This window comes from Dipodomys ordii, unplaced genomic scaffold, assembly GCF_000151885.1.
Source record: "Dipodomys ordii isolate 6190 unplaced genomic scaffold, Dord_2.0 Scaffold112, whole genome shotgun sequence".
Lineage (NCBI taxonomy): Eukaryota > Metazoa > Chordata > Mammalia > Rodentia > Heteromyidae > Dipodomys > Dipodomys ordii.
The window spans coordinates 117,318-131,162 of record NW_012267328.1 but is presented as its reverse complement, the minus strand read 5'-3'; the positions used below and the strand labels follow the sequence as shown (position 1 = coordinate 131,162).

Below are 13,845 nucleotides of genomic sequence, written 5' to 3'. Positions count from 1 at the left end.
CACCAACTGACTGACACACACACACACACACCCTAGGACTGACTCACTGACACATACACCAACTGACTGACTGACACACACACACACACACACACTAGGACTGACTCACTGACACATACACCAACTGACTGACACACACACACACACACACACACACTAGGACTGACTCACTGACACATACACCAACTGACTGACTGACACACACACACACACCAACTGACTCACACACACACACACACACACACCCTAGGACTGACTCACTGACACACATACCAACTGACTGACACACACACACACACCCTAGGACTGACTCACTGACACACACACCAACTGACTGACACACACACACACACACACACACACACAAAACCCAACCCAACCCAACCAAAAAACACATGTTGTAAAATGCTTAGCCATCTTTCTAAAGCACTTGGATGTGGTGATCTATTTAAAGCTATCTGGCTTTAATAGAAGTAGCAGTTGGTAGAGCACACCCCCATGGGATCTCACCAGAATCAGGCTTCCCTATCACCACTCAAGTAGCATAGAAAAGAGGCCTTCTTAAAAGAGACAAGCCTACGGACTTAGGACAACTTCCTACTTCAGCTATTTTCAGACTTCATTGCTCTAACTGAAGAAAGAGGATGGCAGCAGCAGGGGAGTAGACAAATTTATACTTTATAACTATCTTTGTCTCTTTGAGGATAGAGCCAGGAAAATGAAATAACATCTATGATTAACTAGTCATCAGATCCTGTATTTAGGCACGTTTAATTTCCAAACACAGTAACATCCTGGGAAAAATCTCTCACCTCCCCTGTAAGTACAATATCCTCATGCCTTCATTCCTATGGTTTATTTTTATGGACTAACATGTTCGTTCAATGACAAATTTTTTTCTTTTTTCTTTTTTTTTTTGTCAGTTGTGGGGCATGAACTCAGGGCCTGGGAGCTGTCCATGAGCCTCTTTTTTTGGTCCAGTCCTGCGGCTTGAACTCAGGGACTGGGCTCTGTCTCTGAGCCTCTCTGTGGTCAAGGCTAGCACTCTACTACCTGAGCCACAGTGCCACTTTCGGCCTTTTCTGTTTATGTGGTACTGAGGAATCAAACCCAGAGCTTCATGCATGCTAGGCGAGCACTGTACCACTGAGCCATCTTCCCTGCCCCCCTTGAGCCTCTTTGTGCTCAATGCTAGCACTCTACCACTTGAGCCAAAGCACTATTTCTGACAAATTTTTATAGGTATCTTTAAAGCACCCAAAATTTCCCAGCCTGCTTTTAACCAATTTGTTTTTGAGAAATTGCTTGTTTCCCTATAGGACTAAAGACAGACACCATTTAAAATATGATATGCATTTAAAACCATTCTAAGTTAGACATGGGATAAACATTAAAGATCCACAAGTATGTATACACAAATTGACTAAAGGATGTTATACTTAGGGAAGTAAAACTAATGAACCATTTAACAAAATGAATATCAGGAAGCCGGAACATGTTTGGGGGGCGGTGGGGAGTGGTAATGAGAGGGAACACTTGAATGCAGGGAGGCAGGGTGGGCAAACATCGTCATTATACTCAATGAACACAATGGCAAAACTTAACTGCTTAACTTGACATAGTTACGTAGGATGGGATTGGGAGAGATGGGGGAAGAGCAATGGGAGGGGTAACTCTCGCTCAAGATACACTGTACTCATGAGTACAATTGAACTCCTTTGTACGTTTAATAAACATAAATCTAAAAAAAAAACATCGAGGGCTGGGAAGGTGGCTCAGTGGTAGAGCGCTTGCCTCGCATGCCTGAGGACCTGGGTTCGATTCCTCAGCACCACATAAGCAAAAAGAAAAAACTCCGGAAGTGGCGCTGTGGCTCAAGTGGTAGAGCGCTAGCCTTGAGCTGAAGAGCTGAGGGACAGCGCCCAGGCCCAGAGTTCAGGTCCACAACTGGACCCCCCCAAAATAAGAACAACATTGAAGATGACTTGTGCAATCACTTTACAGGACACACACAGAAATAGTGTCAGATGTATACTGAGCTGCTTTACCCTCAGAGCTGACTCCAAATATCAGGCCCATCATTTATATCTTAGAAAATTTATCTGCAATCCCAGCTACTCAGGAGACAGAGATTAGGGGGGTGCCTTGAGGCCAATTAGTAGAAAAAGTATTCAAGACTCCATCTCAACAAAAAAGCTGAGCTGTCACCACAGCTATGCCAGAAACATTTAAGTAACCAGCAATGAATTCCAGACCTGACCTGAAAAATAACTAAAGCAAAAAGGCATGCAAGTATGACTCAAGGGGTAGAACGCCTGCCTGCATCGCAAGCAGGAGGCCTCAATTAAAAAGCTCAGCACTGCCACAAAAAAAAAAAAAAAAAGGAAGAAAAGAGAAAAAGAAGTCCTGCCGGGCACCACTGCTCACACCTGTCATCCCAGCTACTCAAAGCCAGCCCAGGCAGGAAAGTTCATGAGATTCTTATCTCCAAGTGACACCAAAAAGCTGAAAGGAGAGCTGTGGCTCAAGTGGCAGACCGCTAGCCTTGAGTAAAAGCTCAGGAACAGTGCGCTGGTCATGAGTTCAAAAATAGGACTGGCACATTAAAAAAAAAAAAGAAGATGTCATACTAACATAGCACTATATTACAGATACTTCAAATGGGAAAGGATCATTTTATATATGTTGAAAAGGTGATCAATGGGTGCTCAATAAAAGCCTACGCTAATAAGCTTTTATAATAAATAACAGGCAGCTAGTTTAAAAAAAGAAATGTTTCTTGGAAGCACAGTTATTGGAGTCATGTCTCTAATCCAAGTTTTTAATGATTCTAATCACGGAGACCAAATAAGATGGATCCAGAATATATGTATCTCTGTAAACATTTGAAGTTTATAGTTGTCTCTAGTCACATTCCTAACCAAAGAGAGGTTTCTAATACTGCTCAAGGTTATAATCCTAGAACACCACCCTTGAGAAGACACAAGACTCATTTCTAAGTCTGTTAGTGCCTTATGCTACAAATAAGCCTAAAGAGAAAATATGATATGTAAAGGTGTACCCTGAGACTCTCTGAAGTGAGACCTTTTCTGCCCCCAGTAGGAAGGCAGCAGGGCAGAAGCACTTACAGATGTGCTGAGGGATGGAAATTGGAGGAGGAAGCAGGAGGGTACAAGACATCTTTACAGACAACTAGGTGATCTTGAAACTACAAAAATTACAAAAACACTATTTCAACAGTTCTATCTTCTGAGATTAGGAAATATTAAAATGAGGGCTAGGAGAATGGCCCAAGCAGTCAGGTGCCTGCCCAGCTAGTAGGATTACAAACCCAAACACCACCAATGAATGAATGAATGAATGCAGATAAATAAAAATATATAGACACAAAGTGAATTATCTCCAGCTGAAAAACATACAAAGACACACAAAAAACACAGAAAAACCAAAGTGCCTTGCTATGTGTTTCTGTCATCAGAAAGAAGCTGATGTGTTCCTTTGTCCTGCAGGACCGTCTGGCTTACCATGCGGTAGTGTGATGCTTGCACCATCGATGATGGCCTGTGCCAGTTCATGGTCATTGCTCTCAAAGGCATGCGCAGCAGCCTTCAAAGCGTCCCAAATCTCCTTGCGGCCTTCAAAAGCTGGTGCAGTGTCCCAGAACTCATCCCGCTTGCTGCGGAGTTGTCCGTCTGTCATGGGGTAATCGCTTTTCCATTTCGGCTTCTCCCTCTTCAAAGGCTGGTTCCGACCTAGAGCAACTGAAAAAAAAAGAAGAATGACAGACATCAAAATTTCCAAGATACTCTTCTTTTATAAGAAAAGTTACCTATTCTCCTTTTGGATTCTTTCACCACCTTTAGGTACAAATTTCTCTACCAGCTGTTTTTACCTACTAGATAATTTCTGGCTTACACTGCCCTAATCCACTTTAACAAAGAAAATGGAAACAGCTCTATGCAAAATGTTCAATGACCAGTTAGCAGTCTCTCCCCTCAGCACGCCTTCCCCAAAGGAAGACTAAAAAGAACTATAATCGCAACAAATGTGCCACTGTGGTGAGAGATGTTGATAAGGGGAAGGCTTTTCATGTGCTCAGGCAGGGAACATAAATGAAATTTCTGCACTTTTCTTTTTTTTTTTGGGTCCGGTAGTGGGGCCTGAACTCTGGGCCTGGGCGCTGTCCCTCAGCTCTTCAGCTCAAGGCTAGCGCTCTACCACTTGAGACACAGCGCCACTTCCGGATTTTTTTCTTTTTGCTTATGTGGTGCTGGGGAATCGAACCCAGGGCCTCATGCATGCAAGGTAAGCACTCTGCCACTGAGCCACCTTCCCAGCCCCTGCACTTTTCTTTTTAATTCTCCTGTGAACCAAAATCCATTATTTAAAATTATTTATTAGCATACATTAATTGTACAAGGGGAGGGCTTTGTTATGACATTTTCACATTTAAATACAATGTATCTGGATCAAACTCACCCCTCCATTACTCTCCCATACCTCTCTCTCCCATCCTAAAACAATTTCATGGGGCACTAGATACCTGATGAGCTCACAGCACCACTGGCCACAAATAGGAACGTTTGATAGATGGAAGACGTAAAAAGATAGTCTAAGCTTGATAAAAGAGTGAATGGGAATTAAGTGAGAGCAGGTAGGAAAGAGGGAAGGTATGTGTCAAAATGCAATGCAAAGGACAGTTTTACTTTCTGCTGTATGACCAGTTAGGTGGGTAAAAAATAATTCATACACAATCACTTTATACTGGGCCAGAAGTAGAAGCAGAAAGTCAACTCAGTAGGATACCTATTTAAGTTTCAAGTCTACCTAATGTCAGAGAGGTATTTGCTGTCATATGAATTATACATACCAGACCTGGAAGCGGGGGGGGGGGGGATATCACTTTTCTTATCATTGTGAGAGAATCTCAAAGTAACAATAAACCTCTACTATTTCACTACCTAAAATTCAAGAAAGTAAAAGAACCCGCCTGGACCAGGTCAGAGTATTCCTGTAAGGTACTTAAGGATGAAGAATTTAGCACAATGTTCTTCCTTGAAGAGCTGTTTCATGCTTGCCATTTGCTTCTGGTTTATTTAGAAAAGCACATTTCCTATATCTCTTATTGCCAAAATTTCTGTTTTCAAGATCAAAAAAGTCAACAATCCTTAGTTTTCTTCCCAGTTTAGTTAGAAACAAAAGCAATCTAATTTTTGAAAGTTATTCCAGAATTTTTTCAATTACTCTACATTTACTATTAAAAAAAAAACAAACCTGCCTTTGAGCTGGGCACCAGTCGCTCACGCCTGTAATCCTAGCTACTCAGGAGGCTGAGATCTGAGGATTGTGGTTCAAAGCAAGCCTGAGCTAGGAAAGTACGTGAGACTCTTACCTACAATTAACCAACAGAAAACCAGAAGTGGCGCTGAGACTCAAAGTGGTAGAGTGCTAGCCTTGAGCTGATGAGCTTAGGGACAGCACCCAGGCCCCATGCCCAACAACAGAAACTTCTTGATAATATTCATCCACTCTTAGACATGGTCTAGACATACTCTTGTTTCAAGATGAATGTACTATCACATACATACATACAATATACGCAATATCTGTATTTCCTTTACCGCAAGCAATTAACAGGCAAGATAAAAATAAGAATACACAGATTTAAATACCATGACCACCACATGCTGGTGGTTAACGCCTATAATCCTAGCTGCTCTAGAGGCTGAGATCTGAGGATCATAGTTCGATGCCAGCCTGGGCAGGAAAGTCTGAAGACTCTTATCTCCAATCGACCAGAAGAAAAAAAACAGAAGTACAGCCGTGGCTCAAAGTGGGAGAGCACTAGCCTTGAGCCAAAAGAGCTTAGGGACAGTGCCCAGGCCCCACAACCAACAAAAACAGAAACACACAAACAAAAAAAGCACTTTATGTTCTTGGTATGATAGTGGTATTGTAGGAAAACAGGAGAGATATGCTGAAATTTTTAGGAGTAAACTGTCATGATGCTATCTACAACCTTCAAATGGTTTGACCATAAAAGGAATGTGCCTGTCTACATACATAAACACACACGAGAAAACGGTACATACAGCATAAACAACTACTGAACTTACATCTAGGAAGCACGTATCTTACACACTATTCACATTTGAGTATTCTCACAATATTCTCTTAGGGAGTGGTGACTGAACCTTATGAAGTAGCAAGACATGAAGGAAGGGGCAAGGCAGCAGGGCACAGGAGTACTAGCCGAAAGGCCAAGACCATGAATTAAAGACGGCAGATCAGAAATGCCAATTTTGGCAAGATTGTGGCAACAGAGAAAAGACTAGATTCTGAAGCAAGAAACAGAAGAGAACCAGGAACCACAAAGGCGGTGGTGGGAGGCAGAAAATCAGAGAAAACAAGGCAAAAGAAGAGAAATAGTGAGGAGTTCTAAGGCCAGCCCCAGCTCCCGAGGGAGGGGAAGCTGAAGACTCCATTACGAGGAAGCACAGAACCCTGGCAACAAACTGTAAAACTAGCTGCAGGAAAAGCCCACACATCCTCCAGCCTTCATTCCAGTACAAGGATCTGTGAGCCAGCAAGTAGTCTAGTGTGGAAGGGCTATCCTTGATGGTTGAAGGACCTTGGAGCCTGAGAAAAAGAACAATCATGCTCAAGGAGTCTCTGAACAACTTTGTCATGGAGTTTGGGTGTAAGTCGGTTGCAAGAGGTGTTCAAAGAGAGGAAAAGTGATCGCAGGGCCCCGCAGAGCAGTTCAACCTAGCACTGGCTGTTTTGGGAGCTGGCATGCCAGAGGCAGCTGCTCAACACACCTGGCACACAGGAAGCAGAGACTCCAGACTCCTCTTGGAAGAATGCAAGTGCCAGCTGAGGCCAACAGCTGAAAGAAACCAGCTTTTGTTTCATGCAAAATTGCCTTGGACTTTCTATTCGTATGTCTACAGCATGTTTAATTTTGTGCTCTCCCTCTCCTTCTCTTTGTAGTTCTTCTTTGCCCTCCCTTCCTCTTCTCTGCAGTCATATCTGAGCCATGACAGTATTCAATCTTCCTTCACACTTCCTTCCCTTTCCTACTGCCCTTCCCCATGTATACTTTCCTTCTCTTTTTTCTTGTTTTATTCTATTTTCCCCTGTTCCTAATCTTTGCTACCTACACTTTTATCTGGTAACAGAAAGCCCAACATCACTCTGTCTTTGTGTTCTTATGTGTCTACCTGTTCAATTCTCACGTCTCTTTCCCCTCCACCCTCACCTCCTCTAACTCCACTTTGTGTTAAGCTCAGAGCTGCCACCCCTTCTTCCCCACAACCCACACCTGGGGTATCAGTATAAGCCACACTATCTCCTTCCCGTTACCATTCTGGTTCACCGAGGACTGTCTGGATACACCACTGCTTCTACCTTCATCTAAAGAAGTGGGGACTGGTATTCTTTTAGGGATTGCCACAAGTAAAAGCTCATAGTTACAGTAGTGTTCTGAGGATTCAAACAGAATGTTTGACGACTAAGCCACACCTCTCTAATCTGGTAAAGAAAATAATACACAATCTAGCCACTACTCCATTGTAGGTAAAATTTAGTGCCCTTATACAAGGAGACAGGAGGAAAAAAAATGATCTTACCCATGTGAGAACACACAGAGAAAACAGTCAGGAGTACTCAAAATGAGCTTTCTATGGACATCAAACCAGCTCTCCCCTTGGTATTAGGACACAACAGCTTTCAGAATCATGAGAATTAAGTTTCTGTCATCCAGTCTGCAATATTCTATTACAGCAACCTGATCTTACAAAAGTGAATACTGGTACCAAGTAGTAGGGTACTGATATAACAAATACCAAGAAAGGTGGAAGTGACTACATAATGGGTACAGGCTGGGAAAGTAAGGGAAATAACACCCAGCCAACAGTGAAAAGGTCTTTTTTTGGCTCACAATTTTGAAGGCTTCAGCCTGTGATTTACTGGCCTTGGTAATTTGGACCAGTGTAAGCAGTACCTCATAGTGGGAGGGCCTGGTAGAGCAAACTGGTTATATCTGGACAAAGAGGGAATGTGTGGGCCTGGGTCCCATTATCCCTTTCAACACCAGGCCCTGAACACTCTTAAGATTTCTCACTAGACCTTCCCACTTAAAGGCTCCACCTTTCCCTCCACCCCCCAAGAAAAGTCACAAAAGACTCTGTGGGACACTCTCAAGATCCAAGCTACAGCAGAGTTCTGCTGTGTTCTCTCAAGGAAGAGTAAAGTTGGAAAGAAAGCCCCTATCTTCTTACAGAATACAGAAATCACTTCATTCGTGTTAGAAACACGAATGAAGACCATTCTCGTGAGGTAATGGAGGAAAGGTATACAGTGGCAAAGAACTTGGCTGAACTGTTTATGTTTTGGTGTTCCGTGAAAGGTAGAGCTTGTGAGCGATAAAATTCATTATTAGCTGAAAAGACTATGTTGATAAAAAGTGACATACGTATGGGCTGCAGCAACTTGTCAGAGAAACTGCTTGGTTCCTCTTGAATGCTTATGTGAAAAGACATGAAGGTAGAGGTCAGACACCAGTGACTCACACTGCAGGTGGCCCTTACCTCCTCAGGATGCTGAGGTCTAGGCTCCAAGTCAGCCCCACCAATTACTATCTGATCTCTAATTAACTATCAAAAAGCCAGAAGTGGAGTTGGGGCTCAAGTGACAGACTGCCAACTACTCAGGAGGCTGAGATATGAAGATCACAGTTCAAAGCCAGACAGGGCAGACAAATCCTCAAGACTCTTAATCAAAAAAAAAAAAACACAAAAATTCAGAAACTACAAGTAGAGGCATGATTCAACTGGTAAACACTGGCTGTAAGCAGAAATAGCTCAGAATGTGAGGCCAGGTTCAAGCCAGTATAACGGGGGCGGGGGGGGGGGGAGAGACCTTTAAGATGAGTTGGAGACCACAGCTAACTCCCCTTGATTTGAAAAGGTGAATCCTGAGTTTCCATAGGCCTATGTTGTTTAAATTTCAATTTCTATAGAGCAAGTGCACGTGTGCGTACATGCACACATGCACAAACTTCCAAGCTTATCCCTAACCTTTCTGCATATTCTCATGTCCCTTACTAAGCAGTGAAACCTATCAACCGTTAGAGCTTCACAACAGAAAGGAGATACAGGAAAATCCTCATCAATGGGCTGGTGCTTACTTGGAACAGAGAACATAAGTCAGCAACAACATTCTGAAAGACTGCTACATTTCACTCAATAAATCAATTCTTATTGCAAGAAGTTTTTTCTTTCTTCACACATTAGTGTTAAAATATTCTTGGACATTTGGCACAGGCCAAAATATTGCTAAGTCCACTGGAGTAAATCTCCCTCACAGCTATAGCAAACATTTAGGACAAAAAATACAAAAAGCAACTGAAGTTCCAAAAGCTCAAAATAGTAGGCAGATGGGGAGAAGCCTAAAATTGAAAAACATTCCTTACTGGGGTGAGCTTCATGTTTTTCCTTTTTCTCTCAGATTAGATCTGAGAGCAGCTCAAGTATGGAAACACGTAACAAAATATACTAGATGAACTGACAAGGGTTCTTTTGGGCCACAAAGCAAAAAGGAGCTCTCAAAAAAGGGAAATCTCTTTTTTAGTTTTTGAAATCTACCAATAGTAATAGTGAAATGGTCACAAACTCAGTTTTCTGAGTACTGCAAAATGAAGAACGCAGGGTTTTCTCTCTCCATTTGTGTCACGGTACCCCCAGGCAGCGTTAGTTACAGGAACTGGGTGGTAGCACTGGCAACAACTCTGAGCAATCTTTCCAGTCATAAGGCAAAGGGAAGAGGCTCTTTGGAACAAAGAACACGGTAGGAAACTGAAGAGTAGAAAAAACTGGAGAATAAAACTCTGCAATTGAACCCAGTCAAGCTCCAGGTTTACCTGACCTGCATGTGCAGAGTATGGTGCGAAAGCCATGCAACAATGGCTTTGGAAATAAACTCTGATCAAAAGCACCACTGAACTCCTACAGTTTCCTGACTGGTGCTAGCATGAAGGCTAACAAAGACTTTCAAAAGTTAACTGGCATTAGAATCACAAAAGACAAAATCAAAGAGCGAATATGCTGTCTGAACCTAACCAGGTCAAACCAAACTAAACCAAACCAAACCAGAAGTATTCTTCAGAAGGTTTAAAAAAGTTCCAGTCTTTGGGCTTGGAAGGTGGCTGGGTAGTAGAGCGCTTGCTTTGCATGCCTGAGGCCCTGGGTTCGACTCCTCAGCACCACATAGGCAGAAAAAGCCAGAAGTGGCGCTGTGGCTCAAGTGGTAGAGTGCTCACCTTGAGCAGAAATGCTGAGGGACAGCGCCCAGGCCCAGAGTTCAGGCCCCATGACTGACCAAAAAAAAAAAAAAAAAAATCCAGTATTTTAAAGGTTAAACTTTTAAAGGTTCTTCATAACTTGTAAAAAAGTTCAAGTTGTACAGGCATCAACCCAATATTGCTCAGGACATGAAGAACCAGAGACATGTGACCAATTTTCAAGGGAAAAGATGGTAAACAAATGAGAATCCCTGAGATGATCCAGATGTTGGAAGTACCAAGCACACTGGAAAAAGACATCGTTAGAGTTTTAAGAAGTTAGGCAAGAGCAGCGGCTCACAACTATAATCCTAGCTATTCAGGAGGCAAAGATCTGAGGATATTGGTTTGAAGACAGCTAGAGAAATGCTCCAGGTTCTTATCCCCAATTAAGTGGCAAAGAGGCAGAAGTGGAAATGGTAGAGCAGCAGTCTTGAGCAATGCAAGAGAGCAGGACCCTGACTTCAATCCCTAGTACTGACCCCCCCCAAAAGAAGAAAAATGAAAAAAAATACTCAGTATACCCCCATTGAGAAAAATTGAATTAAAAAATTTGTAAAGAGTAAAAGCAAAAAGAAATGTACTCATTACCTGATTTATGAAATGGCAGCCTATCACCTTTTTTTTTTTTTTGGCCAGTCCTGGGCTTGAACTCATAGCCTGGGCACTGTCCCTGAGCTTCTTTTTTTGCTGAAGGCTAGCGCTTTACCACTTGAGCCACAGTCCCACCTCTGGCTTCTTTTGGTAGTTCAGTAGAGACAAGAGTCTCATAGACTTTTTCTACCCAGGCTAGCTTCAGAACTGATCCTCAGTTATCAGCCTCTTGAGTAACTAGGATTACAGGCATGAGCCATCAGTGCCCAGCTTCTTTAAGACACTTATCTCCAACAGACTGCCAAAAAGGCTGGAAGTGGAACTGTGCCTCAAGTGGTAGAGTGCTATCCTTGAGCGCAAAAGAAGCTCAGGGATGGCACCTAGGCCCTCAGTTTGCACTTCCAGGACTCGCAAAAAACAAAATAAAAATAAACAAAGCAAAAGAGCTAGAGGAAGAACTCAAAAGTCAAGAGTTCAAGCACTTGTACTTAAGAAAATCCCTACAAAAACTTGGTTTTTGGCTTTTTGGGTTTCTTTTTGTTTTTTTTTTTTTTGCCAGTCATGGAGTCTGAACTATGGGCCTGGGCGCTGTCCCTCAGCTTTTCAGCTCAAGGCTAGCACTCTACCACTAGAGCCACAGCTCCACTTCCAGCTTTTTCTGCTTTATGTGGTGCTAAGGAATCGAACCCAGGGCCTCATGCATGCAAGGCAAGCGCTCTACCACTGAGCCACCTTCCCAGACCCCTACAAAAACTTTATCAAGCATTCTTTAGGTTAAAAAAAGTTTTTCTTGTTTGCTCCTTAATGATCTCAAACAAACCTGTTCCTCTCCTCCCCACATACAGCTGAACAGCTGTGTTCAGGACACATTTGAAAAGTTTTAAACTGCAAGCATATAGTCTGAAGAAGAGGCAACAATGAGAAAAATAACTGAATAAACAGGCACAGAAGAGGATGAGAGCATTCTTTTTCCTAGTTGATCCCATTATTAGTTCAAATTTTTGTTATGAAATACAATGAAATTTGTTAATATTAAAGACAATTACCCATCTCATTTTTTACTACTTTCATTTCCACTGTAAGAGGATGAGCAAAGAGTCCTTAAAACCTACATCTTGCTAGCTTCAACTCAAGCCTGTTTACGCCAACAAAGGAAAACATACTTCTGCTGCCAGAAAAGAAAAAAAGTCAATCAAAAACTCTTACCATCTGTGAAGCAAATTAAGAAAGACAGAGCCTACAATCTGAGCTACTCTTATTTCTTGTTCAAATCTAAACTTTATTCTGTTTCCTCCTCTGTGAAATGGAGATACTAACATCAACTCTTCCTTAAAGAGTTCTTGTAAGAATAAAAAAAAGGTATGTAAAAAAAAAGCCAGCCCAGGCAGAAAAGTCCCCAAGAGACTCATCTCCAATTAACCACAAAAAACCAGAAATGGCGTTGTGGCTCAAGGGGTAGGATGCTGGCCTTGATCAAAAGAGCTCAGGCCAGCATCCAGGCCCTGGATTCAAGCCCCACAACTGACAACAAACAAACACATTTTAAGTGCTCCACCTATGCTATAAAGCTTTAAGCTATGTATTATGTTGTTTAAAGTTGTACTTCCAGCTAAGTGGGGTGCCAGTGTCTCACGCTTGAATACTTACTAATTAGGAGGCTGAGGTCTGGAGGATCCTGGTTTAAAGTTCAAGCGGTATTATCTCCAAAATAACCAGCAAAAAGCTGGGTTAAAAGCATGCTCAAGTGACAGAATACAAGCGGAGCTAGCATGAGACCCTGAGTTCAAACTCCAGTATGAAGGGAAAAAAACCTGCCTAAAACAAGGCTCTAAAATACTTTTTCTTTCTTTCTTTTTTTCCTGTTGGTTGAGGGGCTTGAACTCAGAGCCTGGGCACTGTCTCGAGCTCTTTTTACTCAAGGCTAGTGTTCTACCACTTTGAGCCACAGCACCACTTCCAGTTTTCTGGTGGGTAATTGGAGAAAAGTCTCATGGACTTTCTTGCCCAGGCTGGCTTTGAATTGTGACCCTCAGATCTTAGCCTTACAGGCGTGAGCCACCAGCACTGGACACTCTAAATAATTTTTATGTAGTTCATTCATAGAATGCTTGCCTACTATGAGGCCCTGGGTTCAATTCCCAGAACCATACAAATGTTACAAATCAGATTGTTCTGTCCCTGTAGGTGAAAAAAGTTAAAAAAAAAAAAAGGGACCAGTTCCAACAGATAATTTCCCCCTAATTCTTATCTTCCTCCAATGCCCATCAAAATGTCTGCTTAAAATACATTCTCTCCTCTCTCACACACAAATACATCCCTCCCCCTGCCTCTCTCTCTCTCTCACACACACACACGCAGACATTCCCTCTCTCTCAAACACGGATATTTTCCCTCTCTCTCACAGACACACATCTTTTAGAGGGTGGAGGACCAGGTCAATCCTCCTACATTAGCCTCTCAAGTGCTGAGACTACACATACATGCCTTCACATCTGGCCCTAAATTCAAGGAGTTCTTAAAGGTGTCCTTTTCTTATTGCTACTTCAGAGTAGTCAGTTCAAGGTATATATAAAACCTGAACTTTCTTTCCTAAAATAAATAACCAAATAAAATCTGAATTTCTACTTCCCAATGTAAGTAGAGATTCAGGTGAAGGGGAAGGTAACAAAACTTCACTGGCTAGCTAGGCTACTAATTAACTTTCTGTTCAAATCCAAATAAGTCAAATCAACACTAAGTTTGCTAAAGGTAACAGAATAACACAATATTAAAAAACAAAATTAAGTAGAGACCTTACCAAGCAAATGAGGTCACTGCCTGGGAAAGAAAAATCTATCGCAGACTTAATCACAGTGAGGAGAATACCTAAAAGATGGTGAACTTTTGTACATCTAAGGAACTAATTAGTA

General features: G+C 42.2%; 1 protein-coding gene across 1 annotated transcript in view; it reads right to left on the bottom strand.

Annotated features, from left to right (window-relative positions):
- Ubtd2 (ubiquitin domain containing 2) overlaps window positions 1–6,971 on the bottom strand; it is a 13,969-nt gene extending 6,998 nt beyond the window's left edge. The window contains exons 1-2 of the mRNA XM_013028662.1: window positions 6,822–6,971; window positions 3,525–3,761 (exon numbers count right to left, since the gene is read on the bottom strand). Of these exons, the coding sequence (XP_012884116.1) occupies window positions 3,525–3,761; window positions 6,822–6,915 (331 nt within the window). The 5' untranslated portion in view covers window positions 6,916–6,971. The remainder of the gene's footprint in view (window positions 1–3,524; window positions 3,762–6,821) is intronic.
- Window positions 6,972–13,845: the final 6,874 nt, after the last annotated feature.